The sequence below is a fragment of the Entelurus aequoreus genome, linkage group LG26, assembly GCF_033978785.1.
Source record: "Entelurus aequoreus isolate RoL-2023_Sb linkage group LG26, RoL_Eaeq_v1.1, whole genome shotgun sequence".
NCBI lineage: Eukaryota > Metazoa > Chordata > Actinopteri > Syngnathiformes > Syngnathidae > Entelurus > Entelurus aequoreus.
Window position 1 is genome coordinate 24358772 of NC_084756.1, and position 23905 is coordinate 24382676.

General features: G+C 39.5%; 1 protein-coding gene across 1 annotated transcript; it reads left to right on the top strand.

Moving 5' to 3' along the window:
* Positions 1–1239: 1239 nt before the first annotated feature.
* On the top strand, positions 1240–23263 carry LOC133643416 (proliferation-associated protein 2G4-like). Its single transcript, XM_062037978.1, has 13 exons — positions 1240–1425; positions 5913–6041; positions 6118–6223; positions 10857–10926; positions 12795–12887; positions 12962–13025; positions 13090–13168; positions 17575–17653; positions 17731–17864; positions 17933–18027; positions 18100–18227; positions 20691–20744; positions 22460–23263. Exons 1-13 carry the CDS (start codon positions 1344–1346, stop codon positions 22520–22522), a joined length of 1176 nt encoding a protein of 391 aa, XP_061893962.1. The 5' UTR covers positions 1240–1343; the 3' UTR covers positions 22523–23263.
* Positions 23264–23905: the final 642 nt, after the last annotated feature.

The following is a 23905-nucleotide window of genomic DNA, read 5'->3' on the forward strand; positions in this document are numbered from 1 at the left end:
TTTATAACTTTAGAAAAAGTTTCTTGTGTGCACGAGAACGTGTCTTGTGTGCACAACATAGTTTCTCGTGCGCACGAGATACATGTCTAAAAAAATAAAATAAAATTTAAAAAAACTAAATTTCCCCCATGTCCCTTTAGGGCAGGGGTGTCCAAAGTGCTGCCCGGGGGCCATTTGCGGCCCGCAGCTAATTGTTTAGCGGCCCGCCACACATTCTGGAAATACTATTGTAAAAATAAAAAAGAACATTAATAAAAGTGGAATGAGGTGAAATCTAACGAGAAAAAGTTGCAATGTTGACACAAAAGCTGCCATGCAGGCTGTTTTTTTTTTTCTTTTGTCTTTCTTCATTTTTCTTTTTTTGCCATTGCTCAAAAAAAATAATAATAACAAAAAATCCATGTTATAATGAATTATTTTCAGGGTTCCAATTACTTCAAATATTTCACTTTAAAATGTTTTATGTGGTAAATATTGCATATATTGTGTAGTAGCCATATAAAAACATCAAAGTTTTCTTAGACAAAAGCGCATAAAACAAACAAAATAATAGCTCCAGCATAAAATGGACAGATATATCTGAAGGTGATCTCGTAACTTAAGTGTTGAAAGTAAAAGAAAAACCTAATAAAAATGTATCACTTTATGAGTGGGGCACCTTTTGGATCCCAAATATATTTAGTGATTTTTTATTTATCTTTTCACTGTGATTACTCAAAAATATGAAATAATTAAAATCAATGGTGTCCTGCATTATTGATCTTTTAGGGCTCTAATTAGCAAATACTGAATATTTCAGTTTTACTATAAAAAAACTAAGTTGTTTTTGACGGAAAAGCCATAAAACATTTTTTTTTATTTGTATTACTTTATATCAACTTGAAGTTAATATAGAGATTTACTGTAAGCGTTAAATAATTAAAAATTAATAATAATCTGACTTATTTTTAACATTTTAATGACTGAGACCCTTTTTGGTCCCCGGGGCCCCTAAAGGTAAAATAAATATAAAATGCATACATTTTGTTATGGTTTGAAAATGAAAAATATCAAAATGGCCCCCACATGCTTTCATTTTTCCGTGTGCGGCCCTCAGTGGAAAAAGTTTGGACACCCCTGCTTTAGGGGCTCCGTATAAATGAACTGAACTGAACTTTTTTGTTAGACGAAAACGGCAAATATCAACCGTCCTATAGCGATGTCGACCATATTGATATTTCCTCGACCCCGCCCACCCCTCCAGTGGCGCCAACCGGCTGAGGCTGAAGCCCACACGAGACGAGCGGAGTCGCGGGGATTGTGTGTCGTTTTTTTCCGGCCAACTCAATTCAAACTCTGCCGAGATGTCCGACGGCGAGCAGGAACAGACCGTCGCCGACGACCTGGTGGTCACCAAGTACAAGATGGGGGGCGACATTGCCAACCGTAAGTCGCCGTAGGTGTCGGCCTGGCACGGTGCAGCCATGTGGTTCATGTCCGAGGCGCCCTGACTAGCATGCTACATAGCAGGCTAGCATGCTACATAGCAGGTGCAAGCAAGGCTCGTACAGCCGCGGCTAATCTTAGCTTATTTTTCTTTTCTTTTTTTGCTGTTGAAACCTCTCTTCAAGAACAAATCACAGTAATGGCTTGCTAATGCCCCACTTAGTGACGTTTTATCCAATTCATTTGAACAAAAATAGCCACTCACACGTTACTTGGCACAACAAACTAGCTAACTTTTCCTAGCAGATTGCAGCAATTCAACTTGCTGCGATGAAAATAAATAAGGGGAAAGTTTGTCATTGTCACCCTGATTTAGTATTATAGTGGGCTGCGATGTTTTTTACAGTAAATGAATGGTAATGGTTTAGTAACTCAAGTAAACACACATGTAAATGTTCTCTTATATATATATATATATATATATATATATATATATATATATATATATATATATATATATATATATATATATATATATATGCATATATACCGGTATATTTATATTAGGGATGTCCAATAATAGCTTTATGCCGATATTCAATATTGACCAAACCCTTAATTGTCGATACCGATATCAACCGATACCAATATATACAGTCGTGGAATTAACACATTATTATGCATAATTTGGACAACCAGGTATGGTGAAGATAAGGTCCTTTTTTTAAAAATAAAATAAGATAAAAAATCAAAAACATTTTCTTGAATAAAAAAGAAAGTAAAACAATATAAAAACAGTTACATAGAAACTAATAATGAATGAAAATGAGTAAAATTAACTGTTAAAGGTTAGTACTATTAGTGGACCACAATCATGTGTGCTTACGGACTGTATCCCTTGCAGACTGTATTGATATATATTGATATATAATGTAGGAAGCAGAATATTAATAACAGGAAGAAACAACCCTTTTGTGTGAATGAGTGTAAATGGGGGAGGGAGGTTTTTTGGCTTGGTGTACTAATTGTAAGTGTATCTTGTGTTTTTTATGTTGATTTTAATAAAAATAAAAACGATACAGATAATTAAAAAAAACGATACCGATAATTTCCGATATTACATTCTAAAGCATTTATCGGCCGATAAAATCGGCAGGCCGATATTAACGGACATCTCTCATATATATATATATATATATATATATATATATATATATATATATATATATATATATAGATCAGGCCTGGGCAATTATTTTGACTCGGGGGCCACATTTAGAGAAAAAAATGTGTCTGGGGGCCGGTATATCTATTTTTAGGAACACTAATACAAACCCTCACAATAATGTCTGATTGAATGCTAAAAACGTTACGACAGACCGCCTTAAAAAACGTAATGGAATTTTTACATGTTTCTATGAATGATAAAACATTGAATATTGACAAAATATGAATGCCACACCACCTTTCAATCGACATTTTACAATCAAGTGAAACGCAACAAAAATGCAACAAACAGTGAACTATGAACGCAAAGGGTACAAAATAAACCCACCTACAATCTGATATATCTGATATTTGCTGAATTTCCCCCAGGGATCAATAAAGTACTTTCTATTCTATTCTACTCTATATATCACTAAGCTTTAGAACTTTGTTGTGAAAATCTCCTTCCGCGTCTGTGGAAACGCTTCCCGCCCAACACTGCTTGGTGCCTCGTCTGAGCTGCTGTGACGTTGATGACCATAGTAACTAATTAGATGACCATAGTAACTAATTAGATTACCATAGTAACTGGTATATCATCCATAAGCGCAGATTCCAAGCATTGAAATACTTAGTATAGTTGAAGAATTACAGTCATTAGAAAACATGACTGCACATCATAATGGCGGCTACACTTTCCATCTTAAAGATCTAAAAACATTATTTGGGAATGTCTGGAGGGCCAGATTGAGAGCTAAACGGGCCACATGTGGCCCCCGGGCCTTAATTTGCCCAGGTCTGATATATAATCTCATGTGTATATCTATGCACATACATGTATGTGTATATACATATATGAATGTGTAAGTATACATGTACTGTGGGTATATATATGTTTATATATATTTTTACACTATATTGCCAAAAGTATTTGGCCACCTGCCTTGACTCACATATAAATTTGAGGCTCGTAACTTGATAGAAATGATCTGGATCACCCCAAACTTGAATCACTTGTTCCTTATTCTAATTCGGATATTTATTGAAAGTTTCATTGTAACCCGGCAATAACTTTTTGTGTGATGTTGTTAACGAACAAACTAACAAACAACTATCGTTCGCCATGACACGGGCTAGTCCAAGGCGAGTCAGTAGCGAGTAGACTGCGAAACATAGAAAACATGATTCCGAAATACACCATATTGCCAAAAGTATTTGGCCACCTGCCTTGACTCACATATGGACTTGAAGTGCCATCCCATTCCTAACCCATAGGGTTCAATATGATGTGGGTCCACCTTTTGCAGCTACTACATCGTCAGCTCTTCTGGGAAGGCTGTCCACAAGGTTGCGGAGTGTGTTTATAGGAATTCTCCACCATTCTTGCGTACTCTCTGCGTACTCTACGTGGGCTAATTGGAAGGCCACGTGAAGTTTGGAGCTCTGTAGCAACTGACTGTGCAGAAAGTCTTTGCACTATGCGCTTCAGCACCCGCTGACCCCACTCTGTCAGTTTACGTGGCCTACCACTTGGTGGCTGAGTTGCTGTTGTTCCCAAACTCTTCCATTTTCTTTTAATACAGCCGACAGTTGACTTTGGAACTTTTAGGAGCGAGGAAATTTCAGGACTGGATTTGTTGCACAGGTGGCATCCTATGACAGTTCCACGCTGGAAATCACTGAGAGCGGCCCATTCTTTCACAAATGTCTGTAGAAACAGTCTCCATGGCTAAGTGCTTGATTTGATACACCGGGCCAAGTGATTAGGACACCTGATTCTGATCAACACCCAAAAGCGCAGATTTCAACCACTGAAATAATTTCTATAGCTCAACACTTATGGTCATTTAAAACCAGCACTGTACATCATAATGGCGGCGACAGTTTTGATGTTAAAGGTAAAAAAAAAAATATGTAGAACGTCCAGCGGGCTGGATTGAAAATCTTAACGGGCCGCATATGTTCCCCGGTCCGTATTTTGCCCAGGTATAGTCTATATCAGGGGTCACCAACCTTTTTGAAAGCAAGAGCTACTTCTTGGGTAGTAATTAATGCGAAGGGCTACCAGTTTGATACACACTTACATAAATTGCCAGAAATAGCCAATTTGCTCAATTTACCTTTAACTTTGTTATTATTGATAATTAATGATATTTACACTTAATTGAACGGTTTAAAAGAGGAGAAAACACGAAAAAAATTACAATTAAATTTTGAAACATAGTTTATCTTCAATTTCAACACTTTAAAATTCAAAATTCAACCGAAAAAAAGAAGAGAAAAACTAGCTAATTCGAATCTTTTTGAAAAAATTAAAAAAAGAATTTATGGAACATCATTAGTAATTTTTCCTGATTAAGATTTATTTTAGAATTTTGATGACCTGTTTTAAATAGGTTAAAATCCAATCTGCACTTTGTTAGAATACATAACAAATTGGACCAAGCTATATTTCTAACAAAGACAAATCATTATTTCTTCTAGATTTTCCAGAACAAAAATTTTAAAAGAAATTCAAAAGACTTTGAAATAAGATTTAAATTTGATTCTACAGATTTTCGAGAATAATTTTTTTGAATTTTAATCATAATAAGTTTGAAGAAATATTTCACAAATATTCTTCGTCGAAAAAACAGAAGCTAAAATGAAGAATTAAATTAAAATGTATTTATTATTCTTTACAATAAAAAAAATAAATTTACTTGATCATTGATTTAAATTGTCAGGAAAGAAGAAGAAGGAATTGAAAAGGTAAAAAGGTATATGTGTTTAAAAATCCTAAAATCATTTTTAAGGTTGTATTTTTTCTCTAAAATTGTCTTTCTGAAAGTTATAAGAAGCAAAGTAAAAAAAATTATGAATTTATTTAAACAAGTGAAGACCAAGTCTTTAAAATATTTTCTTGGATTTTCAAATTCTATTTGAGTTTTGTCTCTGTTAGAATTAAAAATGTTGGGCAAAGCGAGACCAGCTTGCTAGTAAATAAATACAATTTAAAAAATAGAGGCAGCTCACTGGTAAGTGCTGCTATTTGAGCTATTTTTAGAACAGGCCAGCGGGCTACTCATCTGGTCCTTACGGGCTACCTGGTGCCCGCGGGCACCGCGTTGGTGACCCCTGGTCTATATGATACAGTTTAGTTCAGCACCATTGCGAACTACAATGACGATAACAAACGCTATAAAATATATCATTAAAGTGTACTGTTGCTATTTGGTGCTTTAACGTTCCTTCATTTGTATTTACATTCTGCCATGTTTGAATTCCTGCTTGTTACGCAGAGGCGCTGCGTCTTGTCGTGGAAGCCGCCAAGCCCGGCGTATCGGTGCTGAGCCTCTGCGACACAGGCGACGCCTACATCATGGCGGAAACGGGAAAGGTCTTCAAGAGGGAGAAGGACATAAAGAAAGGTACGGCGGCGAGGTGGCCACTTGCGTTTAGTTTGTTGTAAACATTCTTTTGTGTTTCTGTCTTCTTCACTTCCAGGCATCGCCTTTCCCACCAGCGTCTCGGTCAACAACTGTGTATGCCACTTCTCCCCGCTGAAGAGTGACCCCGACTACACGCTCAAAAACGGGGATCTGCTGAAAATGTAGGTGTTGTGTCCCTCCTCACTTTGTTTCCAGCTCTTTGTCGTCTTCTTTGTTTGCGTATGCAGTGGAATTAATATCATTGTTATGGGATAATCTTTGTTGTGTCCTTGTTAATGGGAGGTCCTGGAAGTACAGTAAATATATAAGAATATCCATCCATTTTCTTCCGTTTATCCCTTTCGGGGTCGCGGGGGGTGCTGGAGCCTATCTCAGCTACAATCGGGTGGTAGGCAGGGTAGACCCGGGACAAGTCGCCACTTCATCACAGGGCCAACACAGATAGACAGACAACATTCACACTAGTGGTTAGAGCAGGGGTGGGCAATTAATTTTCACCGGGGGCCGCATAAGCAACCCGAGCACTGCTGGAGGGCCACACGACAATATTTCAATTAAATTTTGCTCAATATTATTTTTGATATACCGTAAGATAAATAATAATGATGATAATAATAATAATAATTAATAATAATAATTTAATTTAACCTAACTTAACTTTATACAAAAGCAGATTGCTTTTGATGGTCACTTTATCCTGCATTGTCCAACATTTTTCCCCATCAGATTTGGACAACCATCTGTTGTTAAAAATAGTTTTTAATCATATTTATTTTATACTGTTTTTTATATTGGTTTTATATGTAATTGTTTTTTCTTTTTATTCAGTCATTGGTGGAGCTAAGGATAATATTTGAATATTGTTTGTAATATTGTTGTGCAGCACTTTGGAAACATTTTGTTGTTTAAATGTGCTATATAAATAAAGTGGATTGGATTGTCACATCTGCCAGCTTGTCCCAACACCCATTTACCTCTGTGAACAAGTCATTACCTGTGGTTGTCTCTTTAATTGAGTGCATCAGAGCTCTCATCCAAAGTTAGCGAAAAACAGCCCATGTCTCCGGGCATTATCAGCGCAACAAAGTCCAATAAGCACTCCTTAATAAACTCTCCGTCAGAAAACGCCTTACTTTTTCTGGCGCTTTTGTGAGAAATGACGAAACTTGTCCTGACGGCTGCATCTCTGGGGGTGTGAAATATGGCACAAAGTCCTTGTTGGGTTTGCAGTTTTACCATCAACGCATCAGCCTCCCTTGCGCGCGCTTCATCAGGCACATTCCGGTATTTTCCCTCGTGTTTCTTCGTGTAGTGGCGATTAAAATGATATTTAAACACAGCAACCTGTGTACCACACATTAAGCACACGGCTTTACCATTAATTTATGTAAAGAAATACTTGGCAGTCCATCTCTTGTTGGAAACACGCCATTCCTCATCAACTTTTCTTTTTTTAGCGTCTCATCACTTGTCTCTATGCATCTTCACTCACAGGTTCCCCCCGGACATACGGCATAAATAACACATTTCAAAATAAAAGCAGCACAGTTGTATTGCGCGCACGACATAGATGTTTTTTAAACTTTATTTTGTAATTTGTAATTGCGCCGTTCAATTCACTCACAATCGCACACGCGCATACGTCCACACGGAAGTAATACAAATAACGCTTTTCAAAACAAAAGCAGCACCGTTGTATTGCACACTCGACATAGATACTTTTTTAAATTTATTTTGTAATTTATGATTGGCCTCACGCGGGCCGGACAGGGATGCGCAAAGGGCCGGATGCGGCCCGCGGGCCGTACAATGCCCAGGTCTGGGTTAGAGCATGGTTGTCCAAACTTTTTCCACTGAGGGCCACACATTGAAAAATCAAAGCATGTGGGGGCCATTAAAAAAAAAATTATATTTTCAAATTCAATCATTTCCCAAATTCGGTGAGTTTTAAAGGTCCTATACTACAGGACCTATAGGGACCCAAAATGGTCTTAGTCATTAAAGGGAAACTTCGGTTTTTTTCAACCTGGGCCCTGTTTTCATAATTTTTTCTGTATATGTGAGTGCTGGATAAAACATTTTTTGAGGTCGCGCCAGTATTGAGCAGGGCAGGCAGCCTCCAGCCCAGCTAACGCTCGTACACAGGGCAACTGGCTCTCGTCAAAATTCGGCCTATAAACATGCATTTTTTTCACACTGACAGGCTCAGATAGTTACAATGAGTGTCCGACAACATACTAGAAAGGAGAAATTAACGTATGTCTCTACCTTTAGCTGGAGATCGCTGTGTGTTGCGAGCTGTGTCCAAATCTCACCACGCTACAAATCTCGTTCCGAAATCTCGCGATAACTCGCGACAAAACACCGGTGGAAAAACAGTTACCTGACTGAGGTGAAGAGAGATGACTGAAGTGATTTTCTGTTGGATTACCGAAGACTGTTATTTTAGTTTTATAGAAAAGTTTGTTTGTTTGTCTGTCATGGCTCTCTTCACCTCAGTCAGGTAACTGTTTTTCCACCGGTGTTTTGTCGCGAGTTATCGCGAGATTTCGGAACGAGATTTGTAGCGTGGTGAGATTTGGACACAGCTCGCAAAAAACAGCGATCTCCAGCTAAAGGTAGAGACATACGTTAATTTCTCCTTTCTAGTATGTTGTCGGACACTCATTGTAACTATCTGAGCCTGTCAGTGTGAAAAAAATGCATGTTTATAGGCCGAATTTTGACGAGAGCCAGTTGCCCTGTGTACGAGCGTTAGCTGGGCTGGAGGCTGCCTGCCCTGCTCAATACTGGCGCGACCTCAAAAAATGTTTTATCCAGCACTCACATATACAGAAAAAATTATGAAAACAGGGCCCAGGTTGAAAAAAACCGAAGTTTCCCTTTAAAGTGATGAAAAAATAACTAAATAAATTCAACATTTTAAATATCTATAGACTAACTTCAGCTCTATCCCATGCCACAAAGTTTATATTTTTTTAATGTTTTATGCCTTATTTTTTCAAAGAGAACAATTGTTTTATGGCAATAACAAAATATGCACTATTTTCCCTAAAACATCTTTCAAAATGGAATATTTAATGTGAAGTAATTGGGGCCTTAACAAGAAAGATATAACATAACAACATTGCTTTTGATTTTTTTTTTTGAACAATGACCATTTAAAAAACAGACTAAAGGTCTCGGGGATCCAAAAGGGTCCCCACACATCATATATATATATATATATATATACATATATACACATACAGTTTTGATTGATTGATTGATTGAGACTTTTATTAGTAGGTTGCACAGTGAAGTACATATTCCGTACAATTGACCACTAAATGGTAACACCCGAATAAGTTTTTCAACTTGTTTAAGTCGGGGTCCACTTAAATTGATTCATGATACAGATATATACTATCATATATACTATCATCATAATACAGTCATCACACAAGATAATCACATTGAATTATTTACATTATTTACAATCAGGGGTGTGGAGGGGGGGGGGGGGAGTACAGGCCAAACGTTTGGACACACCTTCACATTTCAATGCATTTTCTTTATTTTCATTGACACCGAAGGCATCAAAACTATGACACCTGTGAAGTGAAAACCCTTTCAGGTGACTACCTCTTGAAGCTCATCGAGAGAATGCCAAGAGTGTGCAAAACAGTAATCAGAGCAACGGGTGGCTATTTTGGAGAATTTAGAATACAAAACATGTTTCCAGTTATTTCAGCTTTTTTTTGTTAAGTACATAACTCCACATGTGTTCATTCATAGTTTTGATGTGACAATCTACAATGTAAATAGTCATGAAAATAAAGAAAATGCATTGAATGAGAAGGTGTGTCCAAACTTGTACTCTATGTATGTATATATAAATATATATACACACATTTGTACTTTTTTTTATTTTTTCAACTTCCAACTTTGGAGCCATCCATCGATTCTAAGTTTTTATTATTTTTTGAACAATGACAGTTTTTGAATTGCGGGAGACGCCTGCATGGCAACTTTGTGTTATTAGAGTCGATATTGCAACATTTTCTCGTTACATTACACCTGTTTGCTCTTTAATTCCAATTTTTATGTTGTTTTTTTCATAATGGATATTATAAGACACGGAGCGGGCCGTTTAAAAACTAGCTGCGGGCCGCACTTTGGACACCCCTGGGTTAGAGTGTCCGCCCTGAGATGGGTAGTTTGTGAGTTCAAACCCCGGCCGAGTCATACCAAAGACTATACAAATGGGAGCCATTACCTCCCTGCTTGGCACTCCGCATCAAGGGTTGGAATTGGGGGTTAAATCACCAAAAATTATTCCCGGGCGCGGCCACCGCTGCTGCTCACTACTCCCCTCACCTCCCAGGGGGTGATCAAGGGTGATGGGTCAAATGCAGAGAATAATTTCGACACACCTAGTGTGTGTGACAATCATCGGTACCGGTAATCATTGTTATTTATCATGATCTCTTGTATATTTGCCTCTAAACTTATTAATATACACCCAAATGTGCACTGATGCAGGTAAATAAACAGTAGCCTAATGGGACTCTAGAGGGAGGCCGGAAGTTGCCTCGTGGTCACGTGATTGCACCCCAGCAATTGGACACTTTATGGTGCAGTAAAATGGTCCTTGTCAAACTTGAATTGGCATCACATGTGTGTTATAAGCTATGGGGAAACACAGCGATTGAATATGTTTTAACTGTACATTTCATAACTATGTTGAGTGTGATGGTTAAACGCAGGGGGCCGCATGTACATGGCCCTGAAATGTTGTTTGTGTTTCTCTAGTGACCTCGGCGTTCACGTCGACGGCTTCATTGCCAATGTTGCACACAGCTTTGTGGTGGGAGCCACTAAGGTAAGATGACTTCTTTTTCACAACACATACTGTGGAACCGGTTATGTCCAACAACTCACCAAGTCCCAGTGCAGCATCTTTGTCTTGTTGCACACTTAAATCAACTTACAAATACATTATTTTTGCCCACATAACATTTGCGAAAAGGTCATTTCTAGACCTGGGCCAATACTTGGTAATTCAATTAACGAAAATAAACTTGGGGCGGTATAGCTCGGTTGGTAGAGTGGCCGTGCCAGCAACTTGAGGGTTCCAGGTTCGATCCCCGCTTCCGCCATCCTCGTCACTGCCGTTGTGTCCTTGGGCAAGACACTTTACCCACTTGCTCCCAGTGCCACCCACACTGGTTTAAATGTAGCTTAGATATTGGCTTTCACTATGTAAAGCGCCTTGATTGTACTAGAGAAAAAGCGCTATATAAGTTAGGGCTGCAACTAACACCTAATTTGATAATCGATTAATCTGTTGATTATTACTTCGATTAATCGATTAATAATCTGATAAATGAGACAAACTACATTTCTATCCTTTCCAGTATTTTATTGAAAAAAACAGCATACTGGCACCATACTTATTTTGATTATTGTTTCTCAGCGGTTTGTATATGTTGCAGTTTATAAATAAAGGTTTATAAAAAATTTAAAAAGTAGCCTATGCGCATAGCATAGATCCAACGAACCGATGACTAAATTAATCGCCAACTATTTTTATAATCGATTTTAATCGATTACCGTAATTTCCGGACTATAAGCCGCTACTTTTTCCCCTCGTTTTGGTCCCTGCGGCTTTTACGACGGTGCGGCTTTTTTACGGCTTTTTTTACGGCTTACGGTAACCAGGGGCGCACACTACTGAGAGCAAAACAAAGAGTAGGAGAGCGTCAGCGACAGTTTGCGCGAAGGAAGTGTTCATGCAAACACCCTCAATATGGAAAACAAACGGAGAAGTGCATATGATGCTGCTTTTAAGTTAAAGGCAATCGATCTGGCTGTCAAAGAAGGAAATAGAGCTGCTGCACGTACCCTTGACTTGGCTGACGACGCCATTTTGGACCTGTTCTTCTCCGACACCGACGAAGAGGATTTTGGTGGTTTTAGTACGCAGGAGGAAGACGATGACACAATGATTAAAGACTGACTACCGGTAATACCGTTGTATTATTTGTACTCTGCACGAATGCTGTTCGCCATGTCAAAGATGTGAAAGTTTGATTGAATGATTGAAAGATTTATTGTTAATAAATGGGAGGCTTTGCGTTCCCAAACAGTCATCTCTGTCCCGACAATCCCCTCCGTGGTAGCAGGAACCCCTATATACTACGCTAATTACACATCAAAACGCCTGCGGCTTATAGTCGGGTGCGGCTTATATATGGAGCAATCTGTATTTTCCCCTAAATCTAGCTGGTGCGGCTTATAGGCAGGTGCGGCTTATAGTCCGGAAATGACGGTAGTTGTTGCAGCCCTAATGTAGACACATAGCATCATCATACTGCTGTGATTATATGCATCAAGTGTTCATTCAAGGCTAAAGCAAAATATCCACATATATAACGTGTATCGTGACATGGACTAAAAATATTGAGATATTAATAAAAGGCCATATCGCCCAGCCCTACTTGTATTGCTATTTAGCTGAGGGGATTATAATCAGAGGAAGGTTTTATTTGGAATATAAATGTTAACATTTAATATATTTTTCTCCTGGTCCATATTTTCCATAGGTCATAAAACATATAAATAATTATTGATTTTGACCAATATGAAAAAAACGTATGTTGTGATACATTTTTCCGCCATATGGCCCAGCTCTAATGTCAACAAGCACTTACTGTTGCATCTGTATTGAACTTCTTGTCCTCGCTGCAGGAGAACCCCATCACGGGCCGCAAAGCCGACGTCATCAAAGCAGCCCATCAGTGTGCGGAAGCTGCCCTTCGCCTTGTCAAACCTGGAGGCCAGGTACGCTTATTACTCAATCAAGTCTTATTAACGCAGCTCACAAGTATAAACAAGATCTACTTTGAAACATACAGAACACGCAGGTGACAGAGGCCTGGAATAAGATCTCCCAGTCATTCAAATGCACACCTATCGAGGGTGAGAACATCTTTTGCACATTTTCATGACTTTTTCTAACTTCCATGAATGTCTTCCCTTGAAGGTATGCTGTCTCATCAGCTCAAGCAGCACGTTATCGATGGGGAGAAGACCATTATTCAGAACCCAACAGACCAGCAGAGGTATGTCGAGTTGGGCCTCCAGACTCAGTAGTTTTTATTGGAGCCAATTTACACCAACCTAGGTTCCCAGTCCAGTTTCTGGAATCTCTCACCGTTTAACAGACCTGCAAAAACAATAAATATTGTAAATATGCTTGCCAGTGATGAAAGTACTTTGTAAAGAAACACCACAAATGTTATAATCCCATTACCGTATTTTTCCGACTATAAATCGCAGTTTTTTTCATACTCTGGAGCGATTTATGTGTGAAATGATGAACCCATTAGCGTAAAATATCCAATAATATTACTGATGTCATTGACGTAAGAGACTAGACGTATAAGATTTCATGGGATTTAGCGATTAGGAGTGACAGATTGTTTGGTAAACGTATAGCATGTTCTATATGTTATAGTTATTTGAATGACTCTTACCATAATATGTTACGTTAACATAGCAGTTGGTTATTTATGCCTCATATAACGTACACTTATTCAGCCTGTTGTTCACTAATTATTTTAAATTGCCTTTCAAATGTCTATTCTTGCTGTTGGCTTTTAGCAAATACATTTCCCCAAAGAATGCGACTTATACACTACCGTTCAAAAGTTTGGGGTCACCCAAACAATTTAGTGGAATAGCCTTCATTTCTAAGAACAAGAATAGACTGAGGAGTTTCAGATGAAAGTTCTCTTTTTCTGGCCATTTTGAGCGTTTAATTGAGCCCACAAATGTGATGCTCCAGAAACTCAATCTGCTCAAAGGAAGGTCAGTTTTGTAGCTTCTGTAACGAGCTAAAGTGTTTTCAGATGTGTGAACATGATTGCACAAGGGTTTTCTAATCATCAATTAGCCTTCTGAGCCAATGAGCAAACACATTGTACCATTAGAACACTGGAGTGATAGTTGCTGGAAATGGGCCTCTATACACCTATGTAGATATTGCAGCAAAAAGCAGACATTTGCAGCTAGAATAGTCATTTACCACATTAGCAATGTATAGAGTGTATTTCTGTAAAGTTAAGACTAGTTTAAAGTTATCTTCATTGAAAAGTACAGTGCTATTCCTTCAAAAATAAGGACATTTACATGTGACCCCAAACTTTTGAACGGCAGTGTATGTGTTTTTTTCCTTCTTTATTATGCATTTTCGGCCGGTGCGACTTATACTCCGGAGTGACTTATAGTCCGAAAAATACGGTACTGTTTTAATCATTGACATACTGTACTGAAGTGTGCCTTGGCTGAAAACTAATTACATGTGCAGATTGTCCTTAGGTATAGGCTATTGTTAACATGTTTAATCTGTGCTTTTAAAATTTACACCAAGAAAAACATGAACATTTAGTCAAATGCAATAAGAGGGAGGAGCCAGATGAGGTGGTTCGGGCATCTGGTCAGGATGCCACCCGAACGCCTCCCTGGGGAGGTGTTTAGGGCACGTCCGACCGGTAGGAGGCCACGGGGAAGACCCAGGACACGTTGGGAAGACTATGTCTCCCGGCTGGCCTGGGAACGCCTCGGGATCCCCCGGGAAGAGCTGGACCAAGTGGCTGGGGAGCGGGAAGTCTGGGTTTCCCTGCTTAGGCTGCTGCCCCCGCGACCCGACCTCGGATAAGCGGAGGAGGATGGATGGATGGATGGCAATAAGAGGGACAAGCAGTAGAAAATGGATGGACAATACATTTTATTTTTTGCGGATTATTGTGCCAATGTAGGGATGAATACTTTTTACATTTGAATCCATACGGTGTCTGGAAATCAGTTTTTGTAAGCTTTAGCAGTTAGCGGCGGCATTTTGTCGGCTCTGACAGCTGTTCTGTTCAATTTTGTTACCTCATGTTAATAAAGAGGAGCCGCCAAAATTGAGGTGCTGACGTGTCGGCTGTGCGCGAAGGCAAATGTGGCAACTCCGGACCCTTCTTCAGCTACAATGCCGGCCGGGTCACATTGGCTGCAAACGGCCAAAAAAAAGGCACACCAAAAGATGGCAGTATTTCCTCAAATATACAGTACAGGCCAAAAGTTTGGACACACCTTCTTATTCAATGGGTTTTCTTTATTTTCATGACTATTTACATTGTAGATTGATGAATGAACACATGTGGAGTTATGTACTTAACCAAATAAAGGTGAAATAACTGAAAACATGTTTTATATTCTAGTTTCTTCAAAATAGCCACCCTCTGCTCTGATTACTGCTTTTCACAATCTTGGAATTCTCTCGATGAACTTCAAGAGGTAGTCACCTGAAAGGGTTTCCACTTCACAGGTGTCATAGTTTTGATGCCTTCAGTGACAATCTACAATGTAAATAGTCACGAAAATAAAGAAAATGCATTGAAATGAGAAGGTGTGCAAACTTTTGGCCTGTTCTGTATATCTCCAAAACATACCATTATTAACTGTGATATCGGTATACTGGCCAGCCCTAGGGATTGTATCGGTCATAAGCAAAAGTTATTACCTTATTTTTCGGACTATAAGTCGCTCCGGAGTATAAGTCGCACTGGCCGAAAATGCATAATAAAGAAGGAAAAAAACATATATAAGTCGCATTTTTGGGGAAATGTATTTGCTAAAAGCCAACAGCAAGGATAGACATTTGAAAGGCAATTGAAAATGTCTAAAGAATAGTGAACAACAGGCTGAATAAGTGTACGTTATATGAGGCATAAATAACCAACTGCTATGTTAACGTAACATATTATGGTAAGAGTCATTCAAATAACTATAACATATAGAACATGCTATACGTTTACTGTCACTCCTAATCGCTAAATCCCATGAAATCTTATACGTCTAGTCTCTTACGTCAATGACATCAATAATATTATTTCATATTTTACGCTAATGTGTTCATCATTTCACACATAAGTCACTCCTGAGTATAAGTCGCACCCCCGGCCAAACTATGAAAAAAACTACGACTTATATATGGCGTCACATTAGTGCCAAAAATCCAAGCGCATAAAAACTGTTATCGCACGCTGATTCTCCACTTCGTGCGCAGCGCGCGACACCTTTTTGCGCGCGCGTGGTGCCTTTGTGTGCGCGCGCCGTCTCGGTCTGTGCGCTGTCATGTTTCGTTTTGGCACTTTGGGGGTGGGTATGCTTGGACGGCCCCTTCTTTCTGATTGGCTCTAAGCGCTGTCAGTCAATGGAGGAGCAACGTGGCGGCCATCTTACCTCAGGCAGCTTGCCCCGCCCAGTACATAGATGTCAAGGAACATGTACTATTTAAATAACCATAACTTGCTCAATTTTCAAGTAAATACATATTTTTAACTCTGCCATCTATACTGATCTGGGCTGATATCTAATTTTTCATAGTTTGAGTTGTTTGCAGAAACGTAAATACTTTTTATAGTAATATTATAACCATATTCATTAATTGTAGTGACAACCTGTCATTCATTATTCTACTAAAATAGTAATTGCAATCATAACATCAATAATTAGGCCCATATGCTAATCATGTGGTCCTGATATGAAGTATGCATAGATAAGTGGGTTCGGGTAGACTCTGGTGTAAACTTCAAGTCGATAGAGGAAAGAAAATTAATATGCCACATTGTGGCATACATTCAATATTTACATATACAAATATTAAATAAATACAAATATTTTTTAAAACAGACAAGTGAGGAAAGAAAACATTTGAAAATATAATTTCTATCATTGACTGACATCTGTCGACTGGTTGTATGTGTATGAAAAGAGAGATATTAATCTTGACACTTGAGGGACACACTAACTGTGTCCCTCAACTTACCTCTTTTTCAGCCGCCATTTTTTTATCCATTTCTTCCTCCGTAAATCTTGATACATATTGACGATGACCCGCCCTGCTATACTTCTGATTGGCTCATATGAAAAATGCTCACAGCCAATCAGAAAGAAGGGGCCGTCTAAGCATGCCCGCCCCCAAAGTGCCAAAACGAAACATGACAGCGCGAGGAGAGATCCCAGGAGTACACAGAGAGCGCACAGACCGAGACGGCGCGCGCGCACAAGGGCACCACGCGCGCGCACAAGGGCACCACGCGCGCGCACAAGGGCACCACGCGCGCGCAAAAGGGTGTCGCGCACTCGCACGAAGTGGAGAATCAGCGCGCGATAACAGTTTTTATGCGCTTGGATTTTTGGCACTAATGAGACGCCATACTTATAGTCCATAAAATACGGTACCTAAATTCATTAAGCTAACCTAAATTCATTAAGCTAAATATAGAACTGATGTTTTTTCGGTCTGGTTGCCACTGGCAACACCGTCATCAGTCCTGCTATGGTGCCAAGTGTCCATACCTATCCCTAATGGTCCTTTGATTTCCAGTAGAAATGGCAGCATTGTCATTTTCCAAAACATGCCCTGTTGAGTGACACCTGTTGTCAAATATTTTCTGCCTTGTTTCGTCGCATCCAGGAAGGACCACGAGAAGGCGGAGTTTGAGGTGCACGAAGTTTACGCGGTGGACGTCTTGGTCAGCACAGGCGAAGGAAAGGTCAGTGGCCTGACGCCGTAAGATTATTTAGAATTTGTGTGGAGTGCTGGATTGAGGATCCCCTCTTCTGACATCAGGCCAGAGATGGAGGTTTGAGGACCACCATTTACAAAAGGGACCCTAGTAAGCAGTACGGCCTGAAGATGAAGACTTCCCGTACGTTCTTCAGTGAGGTCGAGCGGCGCTTTGACGTCATGCCCTTCACTCTCAGGTGAGAAAACTCGTACTCCAGATGGAATCGTGAAATGTTACCGATGCTTCTGACCGTTTTCCCCCCAGGGCGTTTGAAGACGAGGCCAAAGCCCGGCTGGGAGTGGTGGAATGTGCCAAGCACGAGTTGCTGCAGCCCTTCAGTGTCCTGCACGAGAAAGAAGGTAAAAGTGTTTCCCTCCCAATGTCTTCCACACACGCTGATCTTCCACCTGTCTTTGTGTCCTTGCTTGCAGGGGAGTTGGTAGCTCAGTTTAAGTTCACCGTGCTGCTGATGCCCAACGGCCCTCACAGAATCACCAACTTCCCCTTTGAGCCAGAGTTGTACAAGTCGGAGCATGAGGTCCAGGACCCAGAGCTAAAGGTACAAGTCAGCTTTACAGAGGACATATACTGAAAAATCCAAGGACCAAAGGGGGCCAGTTAAACAAGCTACCGGTAAACCCTTTCTGTCAGGTTCAAACACTGATGACATCTATTAAACAAGACAAGAAGCAAAGAATCAAACAGAGGCAGAATTCAATTTTGCTCAATTGAGGAGAAACGTGTCAACATGTAACCTCTTACAGTGTCAACCACGCTCTGGCGAAAGATTGTACGCCACCTCTTTTTATTTGGACTTTCCCTGTTTACATAACATCTGTTTCTAAAGGAATGGGGAGTATGTAAACAGTCATGGTTTTCGGTCACATTAACACAAAAGAAAAAGATGCCTCGGGCTTGGCCTAGTCCTGGATTCAGCTTGAGCAGGTCTTCGATGACAATAGATAACCCCCTCCCGTCTCCTCCCATCGTACACAATGGAATTTTCCAAGCCTTTGCTTGGTGCAACAAAGACAGCCTCTTGTCTGTTCATTGGGAACTCAGAGAACGGAAAGTTTTTTGATAATTTACATACAATTTTTCTGACACTTTCATGTTTAATTATATTTTAGACTAGTGTTCTATAGGGCTGCACGATTAATCGACATTGAGGTTTTAATTAGTGCGATAACGTAATCGCAATATGTGTTGTTTTTTTAGAGTGACAGACAAGTTGTCCAATCAGAATTGTTGAGTTGCGCGTTTATTCAGCATTTGCTTTAAACTGGCAGAAAGAGGTCTCACTCTGTGCGTTGCTCTCAGCACCTGAGCGCGTTTATTCAACTGTAGAATTAACTGAACGTAGTGAGCCCTCTTTTCAGTCATCCACAATCTCAGACCGCCAGGTTTACACCCACAGGAAGCACGGACAGCTAGCCTCTCTACTCCCGAGTGAGAAATTCTGCTAGTAACAAAAATTAAGAGGAAAAAAATAGGATTACAAAGCCAAATGTCCCGTGTGGTAATATTTCGCCTTCAAATGGGATGGGCAATATGAGCCCATCAACACGGACGAATGAGCGGATACGTGGTGATTACGTGATGGCAACGCCTATCACAGTTTTTCTAACTGGGGAAAAAATGCACTTATAGATGTTTAATATTTATTTAAATAAAATGAGTCAGTTGTATTTTTTATTTATTTAGGATAGTTATTTACCTTCCAATTAAAGTACAATGGTAAACAATTCGACAGTAATGAGAAATGGTAGTTTATATCCTTTTAAATGGTTACATGATTTATGTTATGATTACAGTACATTATAATCACTGTACAGTTTTTATTAGGGATGTCCGATGATATCGGCCGATAAATGCTTTAAAATGTAATATCAGAAATTATCGGTATCGGTATCAAAATGATCGGTATCGGTTTCAAAAAGTAAAATTTATGACTTTTTAAAACCCCGTTGTGTACACGGACGCAGGGAGAAGTACAGAGCGCCAATAAACCTTGAAGGCACTGCCTTTGCGTGCCGGCCCAATCACATAATATCTACGGCTTTTCACACACACACAAGTGAATGCAATGCATACTTGGTCAACAGCCATACAGGTCACACTGAGGGTGGCCGTATAAACAACTTTAACACTGTTACAAATATGCGCCACACTGTGAACCCACACCAAACAAGAATGACAAACACATTTCGGGAGAACATCCGCACCGTAACACAACAGAACAAATACCCAGAACCCCTTGCAGCACTAACTCTTCCGGGACGCTAAAATATACACCCCCCACTGCCCCCTACCCCTCCACACCTCAACCCTGCCCACCTCAACCTCCTCATGCTCTCTCAGGGAGAGCATGTCCCAAATTCCAAGCTGCTGTTTTGAGGTATATTAAAAAAAATAATGCACTTTGTGACTTCAATAATAAATATGGCAGTGCCATGTTGGCATTTTTTCCATAACTTGAGTTGATTTATTTTGGAAAACCTTGTTACATTGTTTAATGCATCCAGCGGGGCATCACAACAAAATTAGGCATAATAATGTGTTCATTCCACGACTGCATATATTGGTATCGGTTGATATCGGAATCACTAATTAAGAGTTGGACAATATCGGATTATCGGATATCGGCAAAAAAGCCATTATCGGACATCTCTAGTTATTATCGATTGTTTCTTCAGTTTAAGAGCATGGTGTAGACAAAAGCTGAGTCTGCATAAAGCCAATTATTTTTTTAAGTACATTTTTGCATATTTTTCTAAAGTGTGGCATTTTGAGACCAAAATAAGTAGATTGACAGTCTAAAAGTAACACGTCTTCCTTCACTTGTTATTTTCGCTTATGCGTTTGTATGTATAAAATACAAAATTGCAAATCGAATAGCAATTTTAGTGAGAAAAATCACAATTAGGTTTTTTTTCTCAAAATCGTGCAGCCCGAGTGTCTCACTTTGGACCCTATCTGGACTTCAGGACATCTCTTACACTGACCCTTGTCTCTTTTCTAGACTTTACTACAGAGCTCTGCTAGCCGGAAAGCACAAAAGAAGAAGAAAAAGAAGGTACATTTCCAACTGAAAACACGGATGATTTTTTTTTTTTTCCCCCAGACATGTTTAATAACTTAAAAAAACAAATAAGTCACCTAGTGATGTGTTTAGAACATGTATACGGTTACAATGTTGACATCACTTTTACAGTTTCACATTCTAACATGTCCGTTTGTTTGACTAAGAGTCAATACCCTGTAGGGATGATGTTCGAAGCCGATTCTCCCGGTTGTTCGATAAGAAAAGAACCGATTCCATGGACTCGAATCCCTTTTTGAGAACCGGTTCCCGTTATCGAGACCACTATAGTAAAGCAAAAGAGTTGGTTCTTTATTCGAATCCCTGGGAACGAATCCCAAATGGGCAATGTTATGCCAATTTGATTGTAGACTCTTACTGACACCTTGTGGCGATATGAAAATACTACGCGTCATTAGTTTGGGCACTTCCGGGTTGACGATGTTAGTCCAGTTCATGAGACAATTGAGAAGTAGACAAGTTGTGTTAGCTCTTACAAGCCTTGGAAAAGATAAGTCTGTAAGTAAACTGTTTAACTTGTTTATGTAACTCAATATTAAGGTGGAAAGTAGTTAAATTTGATACTAAGATGTTTATTGAAAAATGATTTTTGTGCACTGTTTCAATGGATGTTTTGAGGACTTAAAATGGCTGCCAGTCGTGTATTTCCACCATCGAAATAGTTTCAACACTCAGAAGTATTTGTTTGATGATAGTACTGTATATTTGTGTGAAGCTAATATTTACATATTGTGTATTACATTGCAGTATGTTAATTGAATCACATAACTTATACATTTGTCATTGTGTGTATTTCAGTTTAACAAAATATAATAACAGTCCAGTTCAAGACAAAAGTAAAGTGGCGAAGTTGGTAGAGTGGCTGTGTCAGCAATCGGAGGGTTGCTGGTTACTGGGGTTCAATCCCCACCTTCTACCATCCTAGTCACGTCCGTTGTGTCCTTGGGCAAGACACTTCACCCTTGCTCCTGATGGCTGCTGGTTAGCGCCTTGCATGGCAGCTCCCTCCATCAGTGTGTGAATGTGTGTGTGAATGGGTGAATGTGGAAATAGTGTCAAAGCGCTTTGAGTACCTTGAAGGTAGAAAAGCGCTATACAAGTATAACCCATTTATCATTTATTTATAGGAAAAGACAAAGCAAGATCAACAACAATAAAGAGCATAAATGGATTCATCTGCTTTGGAACTTTATTAGATGTCTTGGATTGTTTGTTAGCTGTCTGCCTGTGTGTGTAGTTAGTATGTTCCAATAGCAGAAGAAGTGCACTTTTTGGAGAGCTGTATTTTCAGTTTTGTGCCCAAGGGACTGATTGTATTTAACACTATATTATTATTTATACACCTATAGTGATCACAGAGACAGATTGTTTTTGTGTTACTGTATATATTTGTTTGTCTGAAAAATCCCACTTAATATACTTTGGGTAACAATAGTCAATATTTATTTATTTTATTTTTTTAGGGGGGTAACAGACAATATTTATTTATTTTATTTTATTTTTTTCTTATAAAATCAAAGTGAGCTTTTTAAACCAAATATTGTGTTTTTTTCCATATACAACAACCTATCTGGATTCGATAAGAGGATTTGATAATGGGCTCGAACTCGATAATTTCTCATCAAGCATCATCCCTACTACCCTGCGGCGTAAATGACATGCGCTCCTTTTCCTCCCGTGTCGCTCAGGCCACAAAGACGGCAGAAACGGCAGCAGGACAGCCGAGCGAGGAAACGGAAGCGGCGCAATAAACACGGCCTTCGCAGTTCACAGCCATGCCAGAAGACCCCAAAGAGAAGCAACTGTCCTCCAGTCATTCTGAAGAACGGATTTCACGATCTCTCATGGGGGGAAAAAAGAGCACCAGGGAGGGAAGAAAGTGAATATTTAATAACAGACATGTTTAATTGCTCAACCCTTTACTGCATTAACTGAAAACTTGTGTCAAAATTATATTGGCCATTAGTTGGAGGAACACAATTTGCATTTTTAATTTCCAATTATGATGGAATAAGCGGTAGAAAATGGATGGATGGATGAAATGAATTGTTGGTGATGCTTTCAGGGTCTGTACGTTCTCCATTGAATATCTGGTCAATCATTTTTGGCAGCAAAGTTATAACAGTCACATTTTGGAACCTTGACATGTCTTTTTGTGTATGTAAACCACTGCTACTACTGATGAACTTGCAGAAAAGGGTTGGAAAACTGATTAATAATGTACGCATAGTTGCGCAAGTGTAGAAGGTTCGTAGTGTCCGACAACTTGAGCGTCATCCATGTTTTTTGAAAGAATATTTGTTAAGGGAACAAACGCTAAATTTACTGCCATGACCTTCATGACGAGAGAAGCGGGAAAAGGTGTTGAGGCTTCTGAAGTGATCATCTCTAAAGTTTTAATTTTGTAGCTCAGTTCGTGGGCAAAAACTACTTTTCAAATGACAAACCTTTTCATACTCCTTTGTTTTCAATAAAGGCACATTTATGCCTAACATTTATTCTTGTCAAATGTTTGTATGATGGCAGGAAGACGTGATGTATGTTATTTTATTTACCTAGGTAGGTAGGTCTTTATTGTCATTGCGCAAGTACAACAAAACTTTGTTTTCAGCACAAACCCGTTCAAGATTAGACAAAACAAACAGTGTACGGGGTTACAGAACGGGGGTCACCACAAGGCGCCCTGTAAAAGATGGGGGGGGAAAAGGTAAAACGCTGGGGAAGGATGAGTAAAAAAATACAATCTAGACTGGCCTCCTAAGGGGGCCCAGTCTGGATTGGGAAAAAACCTCCATAGCAAAGCACATATACATATTACAACGTACATCTCGAGATATCTAGCAGCAGAGGGAAGGGAGTGCGAGGTCATGATGGTAGGCTGCAGCTCTCAGGCGCTGACCATCCATTCATCACCCCTATGGGATTTGCGTTGGGGGGGGGGGGGGTGTGTATGTGGCGTATATTTTTGTGGTTGCAAGTGTGTGCGTGTAAGTCCGTAGTGTGTCTCTGTTCCGCGGCCTTGATGTCTGTGCAGTCGCTAGTCCAAAGTCAACAACAGGTGTGTGTCCATGAGAGACAGGAAGGGAGTTTGTTGTGTCTCCGCCGCACTGTCCTTTGGGAGAGTCTCGACGCCA